Below are 24,054 nucleotides of genomic sequence, written 5' to 3'. Positions count from 1 at the left end.
CCTCCATTCGCTCATTCAACCAGTAATTATTGAGGGCTTTTTCTTTGCCAGCGTCTGTGCCAGGCCCCAAGGACACAGCCATGAATGAGAAGGACACAACCCCTGCCTTTCCCGAGCTTTTGGAGCAGACAACCAGACTGTTGTAATGCAGCGTGAATACAGTTACACAGGGAAGCCCAGGGAACTATGGGAAATAAGACTCCTAATCCAGGCTTGGAAGGTTCAAGAAAGCTTCCAGTTGGGAGTGATATCCTACTTGGACCTGTGCAGTGAGGAGGAGCAAGCAGTGTAGATTCAAGGTTCTGAAAGTTCAGTATGGCTGGAGGGTCAGGTGTGATGGGGAAAGAGGTAAAAGGTGAGCAGAAGTAGGCAGGGACCGTAGCATGTGCATGCGGCTTATAGGTCAAGTTAGGCATTGGGACTTTAACCTAAAAGCTACTGGGCAGCCATCCAAATATTTGAAGAGACGTAATGGACAGGTTTATTTTATAAAAAGACCCTTTAGGGGCAAATTGAAGAGGATTGAAGGAATGCCAGAGGAGATAGTAAGACAAGTTCAGAGGCCATCCAAGAGGAGAGATGATGGTGGCAAACAGGGAAAGCTGAGGCAGTGGGGCTGGAGAAGGGCGGGATCCAGAGATGTTTAGGAGGTGGCATTAGCGGGATTTCGAGACTTATTAGATGTGGAAGTGAGGAGGGGAAAGGCATTACAGTTGGAGCTTCCAGAATGAAGGTGAGGCTGGAACACCCAGCACTCCTCAGAGGCCTGATTAACCCAAAGCATAAGGTTCCCCTGAACCGGGCCTCCAAGGAGCTGTCTTGGGGAGATAGAATCCGTAGGCCTGTGCCCTTGCATTTGGATCTGCACAGGGAACCTCTGTCCCTGAAGACTTCTATTTTTTTAATCTACAGCTTTGTATTCATTTTTTTAAAGCATTATTTTTTGAAAAGGTAATATATACATAGCACAGAATTCAATAGTAAAAAAACAATGATGGAACTGTGAAAACCAAGTCGTCCTCTTGTCTCCCAGCCACGGAGACCAGGTCCTCATGTAGACTACAGGGAGGACCCGTGCACGCAGGCATCTATGTTAGGACAGTGCAGTCAACACACCGTTTTGCACCTTGTCTTTTTCATTTAACAAGTCTAGACCACTAGACTTGTGAGTACCTACAGGTGCTTCTTCATCTTTTCAATGACTGCATCACTAAACCACAGTCTCTTTAATATAGGCAAATTTTGATTTGTTTAAAAATTTTATACCTCAGAGTTTAAAAAATATAATTGAAAAATCAAAGTAAGACTTCTAAAAAGAATGATCTCTTGCTGGACATATTCTTTCTGTACCTAATTACAGATACTCTTTTGCTAAATGATTGCTATTTTTATTTCTTAATATAGACTTATATTTCTCAAATAAAAGATGTTGTATATGAAAATTTAATGTCAGTGAAATTAGCCTTAGGCATTGGATCACATGTATATACAGATAATAGTCTGTATATAGTTATTTGAAATTGGTTTGTCTGACAGCCATTATTAGAGAGATTCAAGTGTTATAATTTATTTTCATAATTAGCATTTCATATTCATCATTTACCTCAATAAATTGAGGAAACATATCCTATCAAATATGCTCCATCAGTTTGTGCAACTAAAGCTGGGGTGTGTTTTTTATGTCCAACAGGTATCTAAACTGCACTGTCCAATGTGGTGGCCACTAATTAAATTAATAATCCAGTCACACTAGCCACATTTCAAGTCCTCAGTAGCCACTGTGTCTAGTGGCTACAGCATTGAACAGGGCAGATACAGAACATATCCCTCACCATAGAATCTTCTATTGGCTGGTACTGATCAAAAGAGAAACATATGTTAATAAGAATTAACTACATTATTTCAAAACCAATTTTCTTTAACTTTCAAATTGGTTATCATACAATTATATGTTAAGAGGAAGATAAAAAAAAACCAATGTAAATATTCTCAAAATTTAACTCTAATCAATTCTTCAAATGATCTATATATATATAAAGAGCCAGGGTCCGTAACGTCCAAAACAACCGAATAGACAACCCAATACCGGAAGTCAGTCCTGCAGTCAGTGCTGCAAGTGTGGCAACCTAGCCCTGACTGCCAAGGAGGCTGTGGATCAGGCCCGGAGAGAGAAGCAGGGTTTGATCCACAGCCTCCGTGGCAGCTGTTGATCAGCCCTTGCCTCTCTTTCTCTCAGGGCCTCGCCAGCAGCTGCGGGGGATTCTGATCAGCCCCACCTCTCTGATCAGGCCCGGAGATAGGCCTGGAGACGCTGACTGGCATAGAAACCAACCACTGAGAACCAAATCTAGGTGAACTGTGAGGAGCCAAAAGCTACCTAGGAGGCGGAGCTTTAGACGCTGACTGGCATAGAAACTCACCAGTCAGAACCTAATCTGGGTGAACTGCGAAGGCAGAATCTAAGGTGGGGGCTGAGGAGGGGTTTTAAGAGCAACAGCTGTTTGGTATAAGGTGTAAGAAAGCGGTTCAATTTTTTAATGACGAGTTTGGCAGTATAGTGCATATGGCTGGCTATCAGTCCAGATATAGGGATTATGTATTTTTGTCTGCCAAGAGCATCTCCTCCTGGTGAAAAAGGCTTCTTCCTACCCACCCCCCCCCCATTTAAGCAATCCTATCCTGTATAATCTATCTATACTAATAAAAGAGTAATATGCTAATTAGACCGGGTTGATCGGCCATCTTCCAGATGTCTGACTTCCTTCCGGACAAAGCCATGGTGGGACCCAAGGCAGAGGCAGTTAGAGGCGATCAGGCTGGCAGGGGAGGGCAGTTGGGGGTGAGATCAGGCCAGCAGGGGAGGGAGGGCAGTTGGGGGTGATCAGGCCGGCAGGGGGGAGCAGTTAGGGGCGATATCAGGCCTGCAGGGGAGGGCAGTTGGGGGCGAGATCAGGCTGGCAGGGGAGGGCAGTTAGGGGCAATCAGGCTGGCAGGAGAGGGCAGTTAGGGGCGATCAGGCAGGCAGGCAGAGGGGTTAGAGGCAATCAGGCTGGCAGGCAGAGGCAGTTAGGGGCGATTAGGCAGGCAGGCAGGTGAGCAGTTAGGAGCCAGCGGTCCCAGATTACGAGAGGGATGTCTGACTGCTGGTTTAGGACATCCCCCAAGGGGTCCCTGATTGGAGAGGGTGCAGGCTGGGCTGAGGGAACCCCTTCACCCCCACCCCCTGTGCACGAATTTCATGCACCAGGCCAGTAGTTTAGTATAAATGTCACAGCCTCACATCAAAGTCTTTTGTGTTGTGATCTCAGCCCACTTCTTCAGCCCATTTCTCATTGACCTCTGTCTCAGAATCTGTGCTCTGGCCAAACTATTTGCTCTTCTCCAAACCCCACAGAATTTTTTCTCTGCATTTGTTCCTTCAGTTTCCTGAATTGCCTACCTTTTCTTCTGCTCCTTTGCCTTGTTTTTGAAATCCTGCCCCATCATTCAAGGTCCACCTGGACTGTCTTTTCCTCCTTTGAAATCTTTCCTGGTCCCTCCCCCTCCCACCTTTTCTAAATTAAAGACAACTACTTTCCTTAGATGGGTTAAGTAGGGACAGCTTGGATATATATGAGAAGAGATCTTAGATGCAATTTTGTCTAGTCCACCTATGTGACAGTTGGGAAACTGAGCATCTTAGAAGTTGGCACAGCCAGGCTGAGGTCTCCCAAGAGCCCTGTGATCCAGGTCTCCTGACACTGCAGTACTCAGTCCCATTTACCTCGGACCTCTTGGGTTCATTCCAGTTTTATAATCACCTATAAAGTATAAGTGGCAGTGATGCTGACCAAGGAATTTAAGAATGCAGCAGACTTAAAAGATTTTTAAAAGAGATGAAGAAGCAGAATTCTCTTCCTGATTATATGTAGATTCCTTACATGGTTTATTCAGTCAGTTCATTTAGAGTGTAATTTCTGAATTGCTTTTGCTTTGAGTATATATCCTGAACATGCCTGAGGCAGGTGTTCACTAGAGGTGGAATGATCTAGGGCTACCACTGAGCTAAGACCCTACCCCTATGCCCATACTCATCTGTCTCTAGGAAGCTGAACTACAGGAGTCAGCCTCCAGCCCCATAATGCACACAGCCACAGCTGCAGCCAAAGTGAGCCTAGGTAAACCCCCTCACCACACTATTCCTTAGGTGGCCTCTGGATCCTTGAGAACAGGTTATTTGGGAGTCAGCCAACCACTTAGGTGTTCTAAGCTTTCTGCTGCTATTATACTGGATAGGAAAGTCAAAGTCCTGGGATGAAGCCTTTACCTATTCCTCCCTGGTGTGCAATGAGAGGTATCAGAAAGCAGATCCTCATGTTTGCCCCACACACCGTCTCACATTTTTTATTAATTTGATTTTGTTCTCTCCCCCCTCCCACTGCCTTTGAGATTTAGGACTCAGTAGGACTCAGTATATTCTGCATTCTTTTTTTCTTTTTCTTTTTCTTTTTCTTTTTCTTTTTCTTTTTCATGCTTACTTGTAACAAATACTGTGGGAGAGGAACCCCACCTCCCTGGGTAGAGTTCTGACAATTGTTGACACAGCCGCAGCTTTGAAGGCGGTGCCTGTGTCCACTGTCAGGGCCGCCTTCCCAGGATGCTGCTCCTGGACTGCTTCCTGCCTGGTCTCTTGGGGTAATCATTCATAGTGTTTCACATTGAACTTGCTCCCTGCCTCTAAATGAAAAGCAAAGCTAAACCCTTAGACTCTCAGCCCAGAAAGGGGTAGCCCTGACAAAAGGCTAGAGGGATGCTGAACTGTTTGTGACAACAAGCTTTGGATTCTGCTTTCCCTGCATCTTCCCTCAAGGTGTGTGCCTTCTCTCTCTCCCCTAAGCTCCAAGGGCCCTTCTTTTGCCTCTGTAGTTTGTTTCCTGAGCCCACACAGCCCAGCTGGCTCACTTTTTCTAAAGAGAAACCAAGATGGCGGCATAGGTAAACACCTGAACTTGCTGCCTCGCACAACCACTTCAAAACTACAACTAAAAGACAAAATGGACATCATCCAGAACCACAGGAAGGCTGGCTAAGTGGAAATTCTACAACTAGAAGGGAAGAGAAAAGCACACTGAGACTCAGAGGAGCTGCGGAAGTAAAGTCCAGAGGTACGGAGGCGCGCACATGGAGAGGGCTGGCAACTGAATACACGGCTGGCTTTTTCAATCTGCAGTGAGACACAAGCTCCCGACTGCTCTGAACTCCAGTTCTGGGTGAGACTCTGGGGACCCAGATTCATACGGGAAGAAACTGGCCTGTCTGGCAGCGAGTGGAACTCGAGGGCGGCTTTCTCTCAGAGGTGCTTGCAGCGACTACCAAGGGACACTGAAACCCAGGGGCCTCTTAGGGCAGGGCTGACGGGAAGCCATTGCTGTTTGCCCCGCCCTGAGACTCCGCCCCATCCAAGCTGTGCGCAGAGGCTTTTGCATATGAATGGCCTGGTCCTTTGAAATCTAAACCTACCTAACAAACTGCAGCTGAGTCAGTGAGACCCAGAACATCCAAAAGAAGGCCCAAGGCCCCACAGCAGTTTGCATTGCTTCACAGCTGGGCCTCATCTGGGCACCTCCAAATCCAAACCAAGAAGAGGAATCTGCAGATCTCTCCATAGCTCCTGCTGGGTGGCCTCAGGCAGAGGCTAAATTAGCACCTCCTTGGAGATCCAAGAGCCAGTGGGGTCAGAGTAGGACCATCCAGATTACAACTCCTCAGATCCATAAGGGACACACTCAGGGGGCAGACTCAGTGAGCACCAAAGCCCCACTGAAGCAAATCTTGCCCCATAAGGGTGTCTCCAGCACAGAAGTTCTCCCATCGTAGACACAGCTGATCCTCACAACCAGTTGGCCTGGAGGTCAATTCCTCCCAGTGATACCAACAACAATCAAGGCTTAACTACAACAAGACTGTGCACACAGCCCACAAAGGGGTGCACCAAGAGTGTCCACCTCAGGTAACTGGGGAGGCTGAGCCACTGGGCCCTATAGGACACCTAGCACACAAAGCCACTCTATCAACTCAGGGAAGCAGCCAAAATGTGGAGACAAAGAAACAGGTCACAAATGAAAGAAATGGAGGAAAGCAAACGACTGGATATAGAGTTCAAAACCACGGTTATAAGTTTTTCAAGAATTTTCTAGAAAAGGCTGATAAATTTAGCGAGACCCTCGAGGATATGAAAAAAGGACCAACTAGAAATTAAGCATACATTGACTGAAATAAAAAATAATATACAGAGATCTAACAGCAGACTAGAGCAGTGGTCGGCAAACTGCGGCTCTGTTGACTAATGAGTTTGCCGACCACTGGGATAGGAGCTTAATCACAAGGAACAACAACAGCCTGTAATTATTGGAATCGAGAGCCTAAATCAGTGGTCGGCAAATTCATTAGTCAACAGAGCGGCAAACTGCGGCTCGCAAGCCTCATGTGGCTCACGAGCCACAGTTTGCCGACCACTGGACTAGAGGATCGCAAGAATCAAGTCAAAGATTTGAAATACAAAGAATCAAAAAAAACACCCAACTGAAAAAGAAAAAGGAATCCAAAAATATGAAGATAGTGTAAGGAGCCTCTGGGACAACTTCAAGCGTACCAACATCTGAATTATGGGGGTACCAGAAGAAGAGAGAGCAAGATACTGAAAACCTATTTGAAGAAATAATGACCAAAAAGTTCCCCCACCTGGTGAAAGAAATAGACTTACAAGTCCAGGAAGCACAGAGAACCCCAAAACAAAAGGAATCCAAAGAGGACTACACCAAGACACATCATAATTAAGATGCCAAGAGCAAAAGACAAAGAGAGAATATTAAAAGCAGCAAGAGAAAAACAGTTACCTACAAGGGAGCACCCATACGATTGTCAGCTGATTTCTCAACAGAAACTGTGCAGGCCAGACGGGAGTGGCAAGAAATATTCAAAGTGATGAATAGCAAGAACCTACAACCAAGATTACTCTACCCAGCAAAGCTATCATTCAGAATTGAAGGTCAGATAAAAAGCTTCATAGATAAGAAAAAGCTAAAGGAGTTCATCACCGCCAAACCAGTATTATATGAACTGCTGAAAGGTATTGTCTAAGAAGAGGAAGAAGAAGGAAAAGCTAAAGATAAAAATTATGAACAACAAATACATATCAATCAACAAGTGAATCTAAAAATCAAGTGAATAAGAAATCTGATGAACAGAATAATCTGATAAATATAATAGAATCAGGGGTATAGAAAGGGTATGAACAACAAATACATATCAATCAACAAGTGAATCTAAAAATCAAGTGAATAAAAAATCTGATGAACAGAATAATCTGATAAATATAATAGAATCAGGGGTATAGAAAGGGGTATAGAAACAGAATAATCTGATAAATATAATAGAATAAGGGGTATAGAAAGGATCTGACAATCCTCGAGGGGAAAAGGGTGTGGGGGTGCGGGAAGAGACTGGACAAAAATCATACACCCATGGATGAGGACGGGGGTGGGGGGGGTAGGGGATGGGGTGGAGTGGGAACCGGGTGGAGGGGAGCTATGGGGGGAAAAAAGAGGAACAACTGTAATAATCTGAACAATAAAGATTTAAAAAGAAAAAAAAAATAAACTTTTGCTTTTATTTGGGGGGAAAATACCTCATAGTCTTTAGCCACACTCATGGAAATTGTGCAAACTTCTGAGAATAAGCAGCGTCTACCTATGACCATTGAAGAGCCTTCTTCCTTCGGTGCAGATCGATTTCATTTGAGTTTCATTTCAGCCTGCAGCCATTGGTATAATACTTCGAAGAGCCAGTTCTCCCTATAGCTTTGAGCTAAAAATGAATGTCCAGATGTGTCTCTTCAGATTGCTTTCTCTCTAGGCCTGCCAAAGGGAATGAGCTGGAGTTCATTGGCATGCGAGGGAGGGTATTTAATATTTATGAAGGGGGCCAGATGTTCAGGGCATTTCACATCACATCAAGTTAGACATGGTCTCTGTCTTTGATAAACTCATTGTCAGATAAATTATGCGTACCAGGCCATAGGAACAACAAATTGCCAGTCACTTCTCTGTCATGTGACCCAGTTGAAAGTGCTTTTTATTTAAAGGCTCCTGGTTCAAGGCAAGTCCCTATCATCCAGTTCCTCTGTGGCCCCCAGCTAACCCAAGAGGCAAAAGCACAGCAAGTTACAGAGGTGATTTTGGTTAACTCAAGCGTATAATTCTTTTCCTCCAGGGGGCAGCTCCACCAGCAGTGCTGTGAAAAGTGGACCCTGGTTAATGATGAGACCCAAGCCAAGATGGCCCGGATGGCTGCTGCAGCTGCATGGGGTTTAGGTAAGGCTTCCCTCACAGGCACCCTAGTCAGTGTGGGGACAGTGAGGCTGGGTGCTCATATCGGAAAGCAAGGTACTGCAGCTGTAGGTAGGATGTCAGATCTGCAGAAGTGTCCAACTGTCGGTGTGCCTCTGTCTTCTACATCTGTCCCCACCGGGTGATTTTGGCTAACTTGTTAGACTTGGATAAAATGGCTTTGCACAGGGAAGCCAAGGAAAGCAGTGAGCAAGCATCGAAATTCAGATAATTTAGTGAGGTGTATTTGGTTTGGTTTTGGGTTTGCCTTTTGCTTTTAAACAAGTTACTGGTTTATTTTCTCTCTTATTAAAGAAATCTCAAGGTAGGAATTCCCAGACTAGAATTCTGTCTCCATTGTCGTTAGCCTTTTTCCATATTTCTGCTTTGCATGGGGCCTCTGTTCAGTCTACCTCATGATCCAGGACAGTTGCTGGAGCTCCACCCATCCTGTCCTTAACCCAAGCAGGAACAAAGAGAGAAGATAGCTGTCTGTCTCCTTTTATTTCTTAACTTTCCCAACATAGACCAGTATAAAAGTGAAGAAGATCATATAATGAGCCCCCATATGCCTTTCACTGTCTCTAACAATTATAAACATTTTAACAATTTTGTTTTCTGCCTTCTCCTCCTTGCTGCCTGCCTTACTCCCATTCTTCAAGGATTTTAAAGCAGATGTTCCCTTTTAACCCCCACAGACTGTAGATTTCTGACATCAACCCCCAGTTGAGAGGATTACCAGTGTCTGTTCAGAGATGTTAATGAGAGGGGAAGGGTCCATAGGATGTTGCAGGAGAAGAGCTTCACCCATCAAGTCCCGAGGAAGGTTACATAACCTTCCGCCCACATTCTATCCCTCTAGAGTCACAGAGCTTATAGCCTTTCCTTTCATGAGCTCTGGGCTGGATCCAAAACATTTTTCAAAAATAAATTACTTCCTGAGGAGTCATTGTTTGCTATTTTGCTTTTACCCAGAGGCATAGAGAATGGATGAGCTACTGGGCTGGAGTGAAAGGCAGGAAAATGCCTTATGAAATTGGCAGCCCTGCAGTTTGCAGCTAATGAAGCTGATATCTTTTCTGCAGATGGTCTTGGAACTCCTGGCATTTGATACATGCTCACCCCACCAGGGGAAGCCATTCCGGCTGCATTCCTGGCTGCAGCCATTTTCCCACTCGGCCACGACACAGGCTACTGTGCCATGACCTAGCCCATCTTTCTATTTATCTCCTCCCTTCCGAGGCAAAGGTACTGCCAGAGTGAGACGGGCAAACTGTTTGTCTAATCCTGTCCCCCTGTCTGGATAATGGCCGTTTTCAGTTGTTAAGGGGAAAATGTAATTTCCAATGTACCACTGAACTGGGAGAGGCTTCACTAGTGAGGACGAAAGCCATTCCATCTCACCTAGAGAAACCTGAGCGGGTTCTCCAGGTTAACGAGGTGCTGCATCAAACCCTCTTGTCATGCGGGCTTTGCACTCGGGCCGTTCCTCCCATCTTTCACGGAGCTCCCTGGGGCAGCGTGGAGTCCTGTGTTCAGCAGGCAGATGTGGCTTTGTTTGTGGGATTGGCTTGCTCAACCTCACAGAGTGTAGAGGGTTCTCTGTAGGATTTTGATACATCAGGCTCAAGTTTGTCTTGTTTGAACCCCAGGCTAAGTGCAAGTGACAATGACAGGGTCTCTTTGAGATGCTGCCTTTAGCCTAGGAAGTTGGCCACCCTAATGCTTCTCTCTCCCCCCCAACCCCACCGTGTGTGTGTGTGTGTGTGTGTGTGTGTGTGTGTGTGTGTGTGTGTAGGTCAATGGGACAGCATGGAGGAATACACCTGTATGATCCCTCGGGACACCCACGATGGGGCATTTTACAGAGCCGTGCTGGCACTACATCAGGACCTCTTCTCCTTGGCACAACAGGTAAAAACCACATGTGTACTCAGACCATCTAGCAAAACAAAGGTAATTATGTGTGGCCTGTCAGTTCCTAGGCACATGGTGCCTGTGCAAACAGGCTGCTGCCCTTCAACTCTGGAGTCCGGGTCAGTGAGTTCAGAGAGCATAACACTCAGAAGAAGCAGACTGCCAGCACATTAGCCGGGGCCACTTCCTTTAGAGAGGGACGAGTGTGTTCTGGAAGGGACCATTTCATCACTTTTGGAGTTAGCTTCTTGGATGCAATTTCATCACTGCATCCTTCTTACCACCTTGCCTTGGCGGTCCTTGTCATAGAGAGAAGCTGTCTGTTTCCTCAGCCATCCCCCTCTGCGGCAGAAATCAGTCACAGGTTTCTTCTGGTTCTGTAGGTGTGTTGCATGTTGATGACCTTCCAGAAACGCCAGTGCTTTATTTGAAAACCCTGTGCTGACTTGCAGAATGACATAATGAAGTAATCACATCCACCCTGTGGGCACCAGGCTGTCTTGAATGAGGTGCTTGGGTAAATGACCTGAGCAGTTAAAGGATGGGGATGTAGTAATTAACCTTAAACATTCAAACAAGGAAAATCTCCGCATGATGGGTTTTTAACTGGAGAAACGGAGGAGGCTGCAATTGCAGTCCCCTGGCCGTCCCTGGGGCCTTGATTAAGTGACAAGAACTGAGACGTGGGCCATCCACTCACTGGCCCAAAGGCCCGTTTGTACATGGAGAGGCCTGGGCATTCTTCTCCCAATGTCAGAGGCACTCTCATGAGGACAGGTGCTTCTCAGCCAGAGATGACCCCACCCCCACCCCAAGCCATGTGAGTGTTTGCACACTCCAGTTTCACAAATGCGACCCACAAGGAAAAGTTGAAAGCAGGTAGATACCCGAATTGTCCTCTTGATATGCAAGAACACGGTGATTCTAAGCATACATTTCCCCTCCCTCATTACCCAAGATTTGGGGTGTTATCATAGATGTTAAGCTTTTGGCTGCCATACATTTCTGTCTTTTCCAAGAAACCAGTACTCTTCTCTTGCCATTCAGCTCTAGGAAGAGGTTTCTTCCCTTCTTTGGTGAATTTTTCTCTTTATCATTGGAATTGAAGCGAGACAGGTAACTTCTGCAGCTCGTTGAAAAGCGTGAAAATAACAGCACTACCCTCAGCTCCCAAGTCCAGCACTCAATTCCAGGGGCTCCCTGTTTCTCTCCTAGTGCATCGACAAAGCCAGGGACTTGCTGGATGCTGAGTTAACTGCTATGGCGGGAGAGAGCTACAGTCGGGCATACGGGGTGAGTATCGTTTTAGAGGCCCATTCAGCTCTTTTTTTTTTTTCAGAGTGGGCTACTGAGGACTCACGGGCTGCTGAGCGCATGCCTGCGTGTTCTCAGCAGATACCCTGCACCAGGAGTGACTGAAATGAAGCCTGGCTTTTGGATGTTCATGTAGTACTAAGTTGGAATGTGATTTGCTTTCGTCAGGCCATGGTTTCTTGCCATATGCTGTCCGAGCTAGAGGAGGTTATCCAGTACAAGCTTGTCCCTGAGCGACGCGAGATCATCCGCCAGATCTGGTGGGAGCGGCTGCAGGTGAGCCTGGTAGAAAGCCCTACGTGGCCAGCCCGCCCTCCTCACAGGCTTGTTTGCTTCGAAGCAAGCCACTCAAAGGCTTTTCACCTGAGCCTTTAGCTAGGAGGACTACCACTTTCCAGCCCCCTTTTGTTCTTCTCTGGGAATAGAAGAAAATGTCTTTTTTAAAATATATATATATATTTTTTTATTGATTTCAGAGAGTAAGGGAGAGGGAGAGAGAATGAGAGAGAAACATCAATGATGAGAGAGAATCACTAATCAGCTGCCTCCTGCATGCCCCACATTGGGGATCGAACCTGCAACCTAGGCATATGCCCTGACCAGGAATTGATCCATGACCTCCAGATTCATAGGTTGACACTCAACCTCTGAGCCATGCCAGCCAGGCGAAGAAAATGTCTTTAATAAGTGGCACTTAAGGCCAGCCAGTTGAGAATCTTCACCTCAAAATCAGTGGCTCTCAGTTTTAGCTGCACAATAAAGTGAGCTGGAGAGTTTTTAGGAATTCAGATACCCAGGCCAATTCCCAGACCAAATAAATTCAAACTTCTGGGGATAGACCCAGGAGCAGTATCTTAAGCCTACCCAGATGATTCCAGTGTAGCCATGGGCAAACTACGGCCTGCGGGCCGGATCCGGCTGTTCTATCCGGTTCTCTTGCTCTCCCCTCCACTCATTTACTTTGAATTTATATTAGTTCACACAAACACTCCATCCATGCTTTTGTTCCGGCCCTCCGGTCCAGTTTAAGAACCCATTGTGGCCCTCGAGTCAAAAAGTTTGCCCACCCCTGTTCCAGTGGATGGCCAGCACTGAGCACCACAGCTCTAAACCCAGTCGCTGGTCACCTGAATCCAGCTCTTCCCATGGCGTTGCCTGATGTTCTCATTGACCAGTGCCTGCCGGGTACAGTTCCTCAGGTCATCGTCATCCCGTGATCTCTATTCAGACTTTTTCACAGAAGTGTCCCGTCCTAGAGAAGCTTTTCCGTGTCCTCCATCAGTGTTTTCATCATACATTCTGATCAGTTTAGCATGTGGAGCTGTCGATTCCAGGTTTGGGATTCAGCAGTCTTAAGTGTTCTTGAAAAGGGCAGTTCTCCCATGCCTTGAGCAGGTCGAAGGGGAAGTCCATCGGCAAAGACAGCCTTTACCGCTTCAGAAGCCACTGTCCCCTGCTTGTCATATTTAACCTCCTCAGTTTTAAACTGTTTCCTCTTGGCCCAGTCCACACCTAATGCCAGATTCTGTCTTCAGAATTTGGTCAATCCAGGTTGTGCTTCCAGGCTTTCAGTAGGCTGTGACAAAGCCTTTTGACTCCAGGCTGCATTCCTGTCTAAGCAGCTCAGGGCACATTCCACTGGAGAGGAAAGAGTAGCGGGCAGAGGATCGTCTGTGAATATAGTAGTCATTTATGCTCTGAAGCGAGCACATGTAGTTCCTTCACATGTTTTATTAGCAATTATGAAATGCCCATGAATGTTTTGATGGAAAATTGTCTGTTGGATACCAGAAAAGAGCTGCACAGAGCAAGCATTGCCCACTTGACTGGTACACACCCTGGTCTCTTAAGTGCCTGTAATGGGGCAAAGAGTTTCCAAACCAGAGATCTGGTGAATGTGCCATGCGAACAGTGGGACTTGATCCAGTAAGAGATTTGGAAGGGGAGTGGACTAAATGAGTCTTGGGGAGGGGAGACCCATGTCTGACTTTACTGTGTCCAAGATACCGTCATCATCTTAAGCCTTCACCATTCCTATCTCAGGACAGCAGGATGTTTTTTGGCTGACCAGGGCCAAATTATTTCAACATCTGGGAGAAACTAGCAGATGGTGAGAAGTCACCAAAACACTCACTCAGTATACATTTTTCTTTTTTTCTAACTTTCCAAATCACTTGTTTCACTTAATGTGATAGAAAAATAATGGTCCAAGGCCTGAAAATAAAGCTTTAAGTCTGTGGTAGAAATTTGGCTCTTGTGGATGGCTTGCTGTCAAAACACTCAGCCAGCTGCCTAGGCTGGAAGACTGTCATGTTGTGCACAAGTTGAAATCTACATTGAAATCCCTAGCCAGCATCTCCCTTGGGGCAGTGCGAGAGGTCAACCCTAGTGGCATTGGGTCTCTTCTTGCCTTGGGTTCTTTATTTGGGCTCAGCCTGTGTCCTCTCTGTCACATTGAAAAGCCTGCCATCATGGCTCCCAAACTTTTAGACATGTTTCCATGGAGAACAGTTCATTTGGCTTCATGGAATTCACCGATGAACTGGTAGATCTCAAAAACCCATCTCTTCATCTCCCCTAATGGTAGTCTGACTACTTATCAGTGAAGGTGGAAAAGGAGAAGCTCACTTCACTCTCAAAGTCTTCGGATATAAAATTAGCTTAGCTCCTTTGATAACGATTAAGACACTTTTTTTTAATTAAAAAGAACTTATACATGTGAATGAATGAGGCACTTCCCCTTATATATGTAGTTTTCAGTCTGAGACAAACAAAAATGAAGAGGAAAGACTTTTGCCAGGCCAACGTGGCCCAGTGGTTGAGCGTCGACCTATGAACCAGGAGGTCATGTTTCGATTCCTGGTCAGGGCATGTGTCCATGTTGCAGGCTCAATCCCCAGTGTCGGGCATGCAGGAGGTAGCCTATCGATGATTCTCTCTCATCATTGATGTTTCTATCTATCTCTCCCTCTCCCTCCCACTCTCTGAAATCAATAAAAACATGGGGGGAGGGTCGGAAAGAGGAAAGACTCTAAGCATAAGCAAGGACAAAAGTCTTAGTGCCAGTTTAGGCTCTAATAACCAGAAGTATAAGTGCTACCAACTTGCGAACAACACCATGTGAAATTTTAATTACATACAGTTCTTTTTATACTTAGTTCTTTGGACTTTGAATGATACATTTTAAATTTAATTTCTTTGTCAGTGATAGTCATCTTCAACTAGAGAGACTAAAGCAAAGAAAAAAGTTAACAATATATTTATAATTCAGAAAAGAAACTTAAATAATTTAATTCTGTAGCCCTATTAAGGTCGGTACTGTTTAAAACCCATTTTACAGATAAGTCACAGAAAGTTCAGGAACCTGTCTAAAGTCACATAGATACTAAGTGGCAGAGTCAGGATTCACATTCCAGAGTCCCTGTTCTCTGCTTCTCGAATTTTGAGGAGTCCCAGAAAGGGGTTTCAATCACAGTACCTGTCACTTGAGAAAGTTCAGATTACAAAAATGAATCTCTTTCTGTTTCAGGGTGGATCTCGCTATTGTTTGGGGGGAAGGGAGTTTAAGTGAGGACATATGTAATCCTCACTTCTGAATGTTCCAGGGCTGCCAGCGTATTGTGGAGGACTGGCAGAAAATCCTGATGGTGCGGTCCCTTGTGGTCAGCCCTCATGAGGACATGAGGACCTGGCTCAAGTATGCAAGTCTGTGTGGCAAGAGTGGCAGGCTAGTGAGTAACCCCCACCTCCCTGGGACGGGGGAGGAAGCTAAGGAAGGAATGGCACGCTTGGTCCGGTTCTGTTTATACCCTGACCTCTCTTGTTTTTAAGGCTCTTGCTCATAAAACCTTGGTGTTGCTCCTGGGAGTTGATCCGTCTCGGCAGCTTGACCATCCTCTGCCAACAGTTCACCCTCAGGTGACCTACGCCTACATGAAAAACATGTGGAAGAGTGCTCGCAAGGTCTGTATCTGGATCCTTCAACAGTAGGCCATGTTCTCCACAAGACTCACTGGCTCAGCCTCACTGCCCCTTCAAGGCCTGAAAGGAAACGGCGTCCACACCATTGTGTCAGGGACTTTGCTCCTCTTAGGCAGCTATTTGGCCTGATTTCAAAAAGTAAACCATATTCAGGGAGATGCCTATATACCATTGACCAAACCAGTGAGTTTAATCACAGTTATATTAGCAAGCAGAATGTGCTGGAACACAGAAAAAGCACACTTTCCCTCAGAGAAGGTGGGCTGTTCAGTACCCTGAAGAGCAGCATGTTTGTGAAACACTCAGGAGCTTTCACAAGACCAGTGTGGTGTTTCAGACTGCTTGTCTCCTTTCCTGTCAGCAGTTGGGGATTCAGAAGCACCCAGAGTGTGATGCTGAAGCCAGTGGGGACCGGAAAGTCATCCTGCAGCCAGTGCAGGATTCCTCCTGCTTTATGCACAGACAGGTCCTTGGGAGACAGATGTGCCTCCTGGGGGGAGGAGAGAATCAGGGCGGCGCGGCTGTAGTTTCTATTAAGCAATCTTCCTGCATGATGATGATGATGATGAACAGAAAGTAGGCCCTGGAGGCAAAATGAGTACCTGCTGTGGCTCCTGCAGCCTCCTCCTTGTGGAACAGGCGGGGTCCCCCACAGTGGGGCCTGTGGTGAGAAAGGAATGTGGAGCAGCCACCAGAGGCATGGCTGCCAGAGAGCTGGTAAAACCACAGTCGTGTCTGCCCAAGGCGTACTTGGGAGATCCTTGGACTGGGTCTAGAAATTGACTTTTGTGGGTTGTTGACCCTATGACTGTGTCAGCCACCCAGAGTTGGGTGGACAGCCCTGCACCCAGGCACACTGAGTCTTTGGGGTTCACTTCAATAGTAATGGCCCAGGTTTCCTTTTGTTTTCTGTTGTTGTTGTTCTTTGGGTTTCTGTTTTTTCAGCCTCTGTAAGCCTCCCAAGCCAAAGCAGTTCTGATTCAAAGCCTGACCTTCCTCCAGGCAAATGAGGAAAGCAGAAGGTGTTGGATCTGAATGTAGTCTGGTTTCTTTCCTATGTGTAGCCTCCAAGTCTTTGAATGTCTTGCCGAAGGCAGGCAGAAGGAGCCTTTGGCTAATATATCAACCAGGGAGTGGCTTCTTTCAACTTAGGACCACAGCCCAACTTCTCCAAATGAAGGCTTTTTTTTAAACCCAAGTTCTGGTGGGAGACCATAAAACCACATGGATAAAAATTTAGAAACCTATTTAAAGTTAGGTGCTTGGACCTCAGGCCCAGACCTAGAGATGTCACGTCTTCCTAAGAGTTCAGGAGCACCCAAAGGAGACTGACTTCTGAATAACTGTGCTATTGAACAAGGCACCTGTCTTCTGTGGGCTTGACTTTCCTCCTGTAAACAAGGACTCTCTCTGCCTGGCCCGAGTAGGATGCAAGTGTTTGGGAAGAGCAGCCCTGTTCTGCAGGAAGGCGTCAGGCACCGGTGTCTGTCACGTAGTGTTTTCGCAGTCAGAATGCTTCACAGAATTTAGCAACAGTGTGCCCTTTCTTGAAATTTCTATCGTCCTGCCCAGAAACCCCCAGGCAGTCAAGAACCAGGAATACCATGCCCAGCTTAAAGCTTGGACCTGAGAGAAGCCCCTTCCTCCCAGTGACAGTTCTGTACCTGTAAGGAGGAAGAATCATTGTTCTCCTCACTTCCTGGAGTGGAGGAAAGAAAGCATTTTTAACTCCTTGCAAATAAGTTGCCTTCATGCCACAAAGGAGAGAAATATTAGATTCTCCCACACAGGACAAACTCACTAAATTTAATATTGGGCTTCAGATCCAAACTAACACCCAGCCGCTCCAGAGCATCCTCAAGCAGTTGGGGCAATTTATTTTTTGCTCAGCACCTTGTTGCATCTCCCAAACAGAGTGTTAACCGTGGGCTCTGAAAGCATCTGGCACCGGTTCCCAGTTCAGTTCTCACTTGCTTGATGTGCACCCTAGTCACACGAGTGATGTCACCTTGTATATCTACTATGCACTGCGGCCCAAACCTCAGGTGTGATCACCCTAGTCACACGAGTGACATCACTCGGGGAGTGGCAGCTGAACCTCCAGGGCATCAATGAGAGCATAATCCCCAAATGCTGTGAATTTGCCTTCCAGCAAAGGATCCCAATTCTTTGTTTTTTCTTTCAAATATGGTCAATGTAGTTCTCATAGAAAGGAAACTAAAGGAACATTTTATCACTTCCCAGGTGTGGGACGCTAATGTAGTTCATTTTTCAAAACCAGTGGTGAGTACTAGAACTCTGCAAAGGCAGCTGTCTGAGGGAAACAGGTGTCTTGTTAGCTTTGGGACCATCTGTGTGTCTGCCCTGTCCTCATGCATGGATTCACTGCCTGATAAAGTGTTTGTCACATCATTCTGGCTCTGGGTTAGCCCTAGCTCTTCTTTTATTTTTTTATTTTGGAATCTCTTGAGTCAGGTTTCAAGTCTTCCTGCTTAAGGGGTCATTATGCAAGTTTAGGTAAAGTGCCTGACACATGGGCCATCACACATACTTCATAAACGGTATGGTCCCTGTAAGCTGGAACCATAGGTTGGAGGCCAGTATACGAATTCATAGTCAGGAGTTACGGTTGATTCCATTATTCCAGAGCACATGAGTACTAAGTGGCTCATCTTGTTACCCAACTATTTCCACCCCGGAGACTGGCCCTGCCCCGGGACCTTTCACATAGCAGGTGACCTCCAGGTTCTTGATTCGCCCAGGAAAGATTTCAAGGACAAATTGGAATAAGAACAAAGCAAGTTTTATTCAGGTAGAGAAAAAGAAAGAGGCCAGGGCACGGGTGCCACTGTGGAAAAAAAACACAAAAAGTAGGTCCGGGTGGACGCAGGCCAACTTGCAAGGAAGTTGTGCCAGCCCTAACTCTTAAATTAACGCCAAGTACTTCCTTATGTCGAAAAGTATCTGAGGTTGGCCCTGGCCCCCAATCCAAGGAGTTTCATTTTCCTTCAAGCCATCATCACTGACATGTTTCCTTTGTCTTTTTAAAGAAGACTCATGATTTACTATAAGATCATTCTGACCTTGTTTATTTGAAATATTTATTCTTTTCCCTCCTCTTTTGCAGCCAAGAACACATAGCCTGTTTTTTACATTCCCACATACTGGGTCTCCTCCCTACGTTAGTAGATTGAACTTCCACCATTTTTTTCCATTTGTGGGCTCATGTGTGGACCCAATTTATCAAGATGCTGTGTGTCTGGATGTGGTGGGTTTATACAGATGGCTTGTAACTTACTCCCCGATCTCTGGCTATCTCTATTCTTCCCTAGTTCGGCTACCTGTTCCTGATGTCGGCTTTCCTGTTTACCAGGAACTTCTGTTCTAACCCAGGTGCCCCCTGCTCTCTTGGCATGAAATCCCATTGCATAAAAAGGTTTAACTGCTTGAGGATGCTCTGAAGATACTGCTACGAAGCCACCCTTTTCAGCTGGGTGTCTGCTTAGCTAGTGACCTTCTCCCCGTGGATGCACGGAGGGTTCACCTGTCTCTGTGTTCTGATTTGGGTACTGAGGATTCAATCAGATTTTTTTAACTGTAGTTTTTGCTCTGCTGGAGTGTCCAAGGTACCACAGTGTTTTAAACAAATACTAAAGTTTTACTAGCTGAAATAATTCCCCATAAGCCTAATTTCCCCCAGGGCAATATGTTGATAGTGAAGTAAGCAGTTATTTCAAATTACTTCATATGAATTGTTATTTCGGGTAACCAGGCAAGTAGCTTTTCCAAGGCTTATTAAAGTAGTAATTACAGTTGGCAAAGGAGAGCTGAGACTTGGATTGAAAAAATATGAATCTTCCTGAAAAGCCCAGCCATCTCCCAGCATCATGCCCTGCTGGTCCTCTGGCCAATAAGTTCTTACCCTACGTTCAAGGTGCTCTGTTTAGAGAGGGGTTGGCTCACATGCCTGTTACATTTCCCATGAGGTTGGGCCCCATGCCAAGTGGCTCCCTGTGCCTTTGTCTTGCTACAGATCGATGCCTTCCAGCACATGCAGCACTTCGTTCAGACCATGCAGCAGCAGGCCCAGCACGCCATCGCTACCGAGGACCAGCAGCACAAGCAGGAGCTGCACAAGCTCATGGCCCGGTGAGGTCCTCACTGGCCAGGGCCAGTCACACTCCAGCCCTGCCACGCCAGCAGCCTCTGTAGCAAGGGGAACGTTCGGGGCTCCTTGGGCAGCCAGTTGCTTACATCTCTCACCATTTCCTGTAGGGACCCCAGGCAGCCATCAAATTGTGCTGCTCTCCAAGCCTCTGCTACTTATTTCCACAGGGTTCAGCAGCCCCAGAGCACCCAGGTGGTGTTCCCCTCCTGGGTGTCAGGCTTCAGAGAGAGACTCCTGGTTTCCAAATGCCAGATGTGCTGCTAATTTGATGTGTGACTTTAGCTAAGTTACTTAACCTCTCTGTGCCTCCAGTTCCTCATCGTATAAAAGGGGGATAGTGAGAGTTCCTATTTTTCTAGGGTGGAATTAAGTAGTGTGAGGATTAACGAAGAGAATACATTGTCAAGCATTTGGAGCCGTACCTGGAACTGAGTGGCAGTCAGTAAATGCTAGCTGTGAATATTGTCACTATGAAGAATGGAGGAGAAGGGAAAGTGAGGGAGAAGCCATATGGCATGCGGCAATAAGAAAATTACTCTCACTGTTGTCACCCACAAAATTGGATTTGGGAAAAATAGGTCCATACAAACTTACTGTCCCTGATCCCTGGTTTAAGCTAGCATTGAAGGATAAAGGTCAAGAAGATAAGATCTATATATGTAAAAGCCTAAGCCAGTGGTCGGCAAACCACGGCTCGCGAGCCACATGCGGCTCACGAGCCGTGGTTTGCCGACCACTGGCCTAAGCCATCAGCCAACCCTTCAACTGGCTGACCAGTAGCTATGATGCACACTGACCACCAGGGACCAGACACTCCATGCAGGAGCTGCCGAGCTGCAGTGACTTGGCAGCTGTGGTTCTTGGCTGACGCACCCAGAACGAGAGAGGAGGGAGCCCAATTCCTTGGTGCGTCACCTGAGAACTGCCCTCTCGCAATCCGGGACCCCTTGGGGGGTGTTGGAGAGCCGGTTTCGGCCTAATCCCCACAGGCCAGGCTGAGGGACCCCACCGGTGCACAAATCGGTGCACTGGGCCTCTAGTAATACCATAAAAATTTATCCCCAAACGCCCATCTTTTCTCTCCCCTGTAGTTTGCAATTCTGTTGGTTCTATCATGTTGCTTCCTGAGAGCAAGTGTAACCTCAGAAAGGCTGTAGTGCTCTTCACCATAACTCCTTCTCCTTGGGAGCAACTTGAGGGGGCTTGTTTCTCTGTTTCCAGGTGTTTCCTGAAACTTGGGGAGTGGCAGCTGAACCTCCAGGGCATCAATGAGAGCACAATCCCCAAAGTCCTGCAGTACTACAGCGCCGCCACGGAGCACGACCGCAGCTGGTACAAGGTAACCTGACGCAGGGCGTGGGGCCCCAGCCCGGCCTTCTCCAGATGGCACCCCAGCACCCGACAGCCTGCTGTGCTCCTTCGTGCTCATGGTTGGCAGCTGGTCTGATACTGTGAATTTGCTTCTTTGAGTGCTGGGAGCCAGTCTGTCAGGCCCCTTAGAAGTATAATCGGTGTAGAAAGATGGATTCTTTCATTTGAGAAAGATTTATTACACCTTTGTTACGCACGTGGCTGCTGTCTTCCAGCCCCTTAGCTGCTTGTTTTCCTAGGAACATCTGGACACATGGTTAATCTCTGGAACTTTATCTTCCCTTGGGTCATCTGTTCCTTCCCAACTCCTCTCTGACTTCCATTCCTGCCTGCTCTTCATCTAAGAACTTAACTTTCTCTGTTTTTATTGGAAAGCTCTTGGTAACATCCTGTTATACTGTAGGAAATTTTTCAAGAAGATAAACAGAATTAGGAAATGCATAAAAGATACAGCTGACAATAGAGGAGCAGTTCTTGGAAGTGTACATTCAGGGGCCTTCTGGTAATAGCTGCTTGGTGTAGCAGATGTCACTGATTTCTTTCCAGTATCTTCTTAACCTGCTAACACTTTGTGAATTAATACCCCCGGGCTCTAAACTTGTATCTGAAGATCACAGAAACATCTAAAACAAAAATCTTATCTTTATTAAAAAATGCCCATTTCATGCTATCAGCATAATTACTCTAGGACAGCTTCAGTCCAGGGCTGGAAAAATAAACCCAGTAAACCCTTAAATATCTGGAACTGTACTCATTTGAGCTGTCTCCTAACCAGATGACTTTGCTTCATTCAACTTTTAGGAAAAAACAAATCATACAAAAAAAACTGCTTCTAGAAATTTTAGATTTTTCCTGCCTAGAATGGGTTTATGCTGTCTTCTCCATCCATCGTGTAGTCCTTCGTGCTTGCAGGGACTGCTTCTGTCTTGTCACCGTGTCCCCCAGCTCAGGGCCTGGTGCATAGTAGATATACAAGAGGTATTTACTGAGTAAATGAGGAAGTGGGAAAACTGAACCTGGGTCATTGAAGAATTCTTACTCATCAAATAAAGTTCAGTTATGATCAGTCTCTCTGCTTAGGAGAAGAAATGGACACGTTTTTATTAAAGGAAGGTTTTAGCAAGGAACACAAAGGAATTTCATGATTATTTAGAAAGTCTAATTGCAAGCTTACTAGGTGCCCAATCCAACTCTGCCTCATGCTTCCTGCACCACTCAGTGCTGTGCCATAGCATCACTGCGGCCCAAACCTCAGGTGTGATTAGTTCCTCCTTTATCCAGTAAGCATTGAGGTTCCTTCCCGCAAACAGCCATTGAGCTGCCAGGTGTGAGGGCTAGATGATGAGCAAAGTTCACCCTCCACAATGTCCCGGTGCTCTAAATGTGTTCCTTTTCCTACTGTCACATGACCTGGTGAAGGCCTTCACCATCACTGCCCTGAACCTGTGCCCTCTGAAATCATCTGGTGTATGCACTGTTGCCAAAGTAAAGCTCCATCTCCTACAGAATGAAACGGGACCTCCTGGGCCTGATATGCGACCCCTCCATGATCTGACCCCGCCACTTGGCTAGCCTTCCCATCACCACTGTCCTGCACACACCCTAAGCTTCAGTCACATCAGTTTCTTTGTTTCCTGTGCTGGCCCCACCTGCATCTTTGTCCCTGTTCTTCCCCCGCCAGGAAGTCCTGACCACTGCTCTCGATTGTTCTCTCCTTGCCCATCAAAGGCTGCTCAAGACCTACCCCAAATTCCTCTGTGAAGCTTTCCAGGCCCTGTCCCTGGCATTCCCATTGTCCATCTCTAATTGCCCCTGTCGAATTCTGCCTGTCTTGAGGTTTGTGAGTGAACCCCCTACTAGATTAGAAGGTCCCTGATCAGGACCAGAGCTTGCTCCTCTCAGATGTCCTTCCCCCACAGCACTCACCACAGTGCCAGATACAGGTGCCACAACATGAGTGAGCCACATCGAACTGAGTTGAAGTTTTGCTCTACTGACCAATGAGGAAGGGCAGTCACAGCTCTCCTCCTCAGCTTCGTCCTCAGGCTCCCAGCCCTTGATGCCCAAGCCCCCTCCACTGCTGTTGGTCACAGCCCGTTGTCTGTCCCCACTCTGCCCCACCCAGGCCTGGCACGCGTGGGCAGTGATGAACTTCGAAGCTGTGCTCCACTACAAACATCAGAACCAAGCCCGCGACGAGAAGAAGAAGCTGCGTCACGCCAGCGGGGCCAACATCACCAACACGACCACTGCCTCCAGCACAGCAGCTGCCACCACCACCGCCACCAGCACTGAGGGCAGCAACAGCGAGAGCGAGGCTGAGAGCAGCGAGAACAGCCCTACACCCTCTCCTCTGCAGAAGAAGGTCGCTGAGGTACCCAGCCCTTCCTCCTCCGGGGACTGACTCAGGCACCAGGCGCTGAGTGGACACGTGGCTGGGCTTATAGGAATCTGAGGCTTTACTCCAAAGTGCCAGATGGAGCTAGAAAGCATTGCTTATGTGCCATGTGGCATCGTTGGAGCTTTTGTGTGCATACTTGTGTTTGGGGAGCTGATGTAGCCCCGAGCCAAAGAACGAGTTCCTTGTCGTTCTTCCTGTCCATGAGCTCATCCTCCCAAGGCCCTGCACCTGTGTGTGTGGGTGGCCATGCACATCTGCCGGTCCACTCTGAGGACAGCCTGGCGGGATCCTCCTCTGGCTTTGGGCTCTCAGTTCAGAGTGTACCCTGGGCTGTTCAGGAAGCCACCATTACCCCAAGATAATAACAGTTATGACACCACTGCCATTTATTGAGTGCTTGCTATGTGCCAGGTACCGATTTAAAGGCTTTTCATGTGTTACCTGACTTATTCCTCACTACCGCTTGGAGATGGGTACAGTTAGTATGCTTTTGCCCATTTTGCAGATGAGAAAGCCGAGACAAGAGTGTCACTAAC

General features: G+C 46.8%; 1 protein-coding gene across 2 annotated transcripts in view; it reads left to right on the top strand.

Moving 5' to 3' along the window:
• The window catches only part of MTOR (mechanistic target of rapamycin kinase), a 115,473-nt gene that overhangs the window by 72,520 nt on the left and 18,899 nt on the right, over window positions 1–24,054 (top strand). For both annotated transcript variants that reach the window (XM_080657503.1, XM_080657502.1), the window contains exons 31-39: window positions 8,251–8,351; window positions 10,165–10,280; window positions 11,499–11,576; window positions 11,766–11,873; window positions 15,203–15,328; window positions 15,429–15,560; window positions 19,612–19,727; window positions 20,968–21,085; window positions 23,243–23,491. In XM_080657503.1, the coding sequence (XP_080513629.1) occupies window positions 8,251–8,351; window positions 10,165–10,280; window positions 11,499–11,576; window positions 11,766–11,873; window positions 15,203–15,328; window positions 15,429–15,560; window positions 19,612–19,727; window positions 20,968–21,085; window positions 23,243–23,491 (1,144 nt within the window). The remainder of the gene's footprint in view (window positions 1–8,250; window positions 8,352–10,164; window positions 10,281–11,498; window positions 11,577–11,765; window positions 11,874–15,202; window positions 15,329–15,428; window positions 15,561–19,611; window positions 19,728–20,967; window positions 21,086–23,242; window positions 23,492–24,054) is intronic.

This window comes from Plecotus auritus (genome assembly GCF_963455305.1).
Source record: "Plecotus auritus genome assembly, chromosome: 2".
NCBI classification, from domain to species: Eukaryota; Metazoa; Chordata; class Mammalia; order Chiroptera; family Vespertilionidae; genus Plecotus; species Plecotus auritus.
This window is presented reverse-complemented; position numbering and strand designations above follow the sequence as displayed.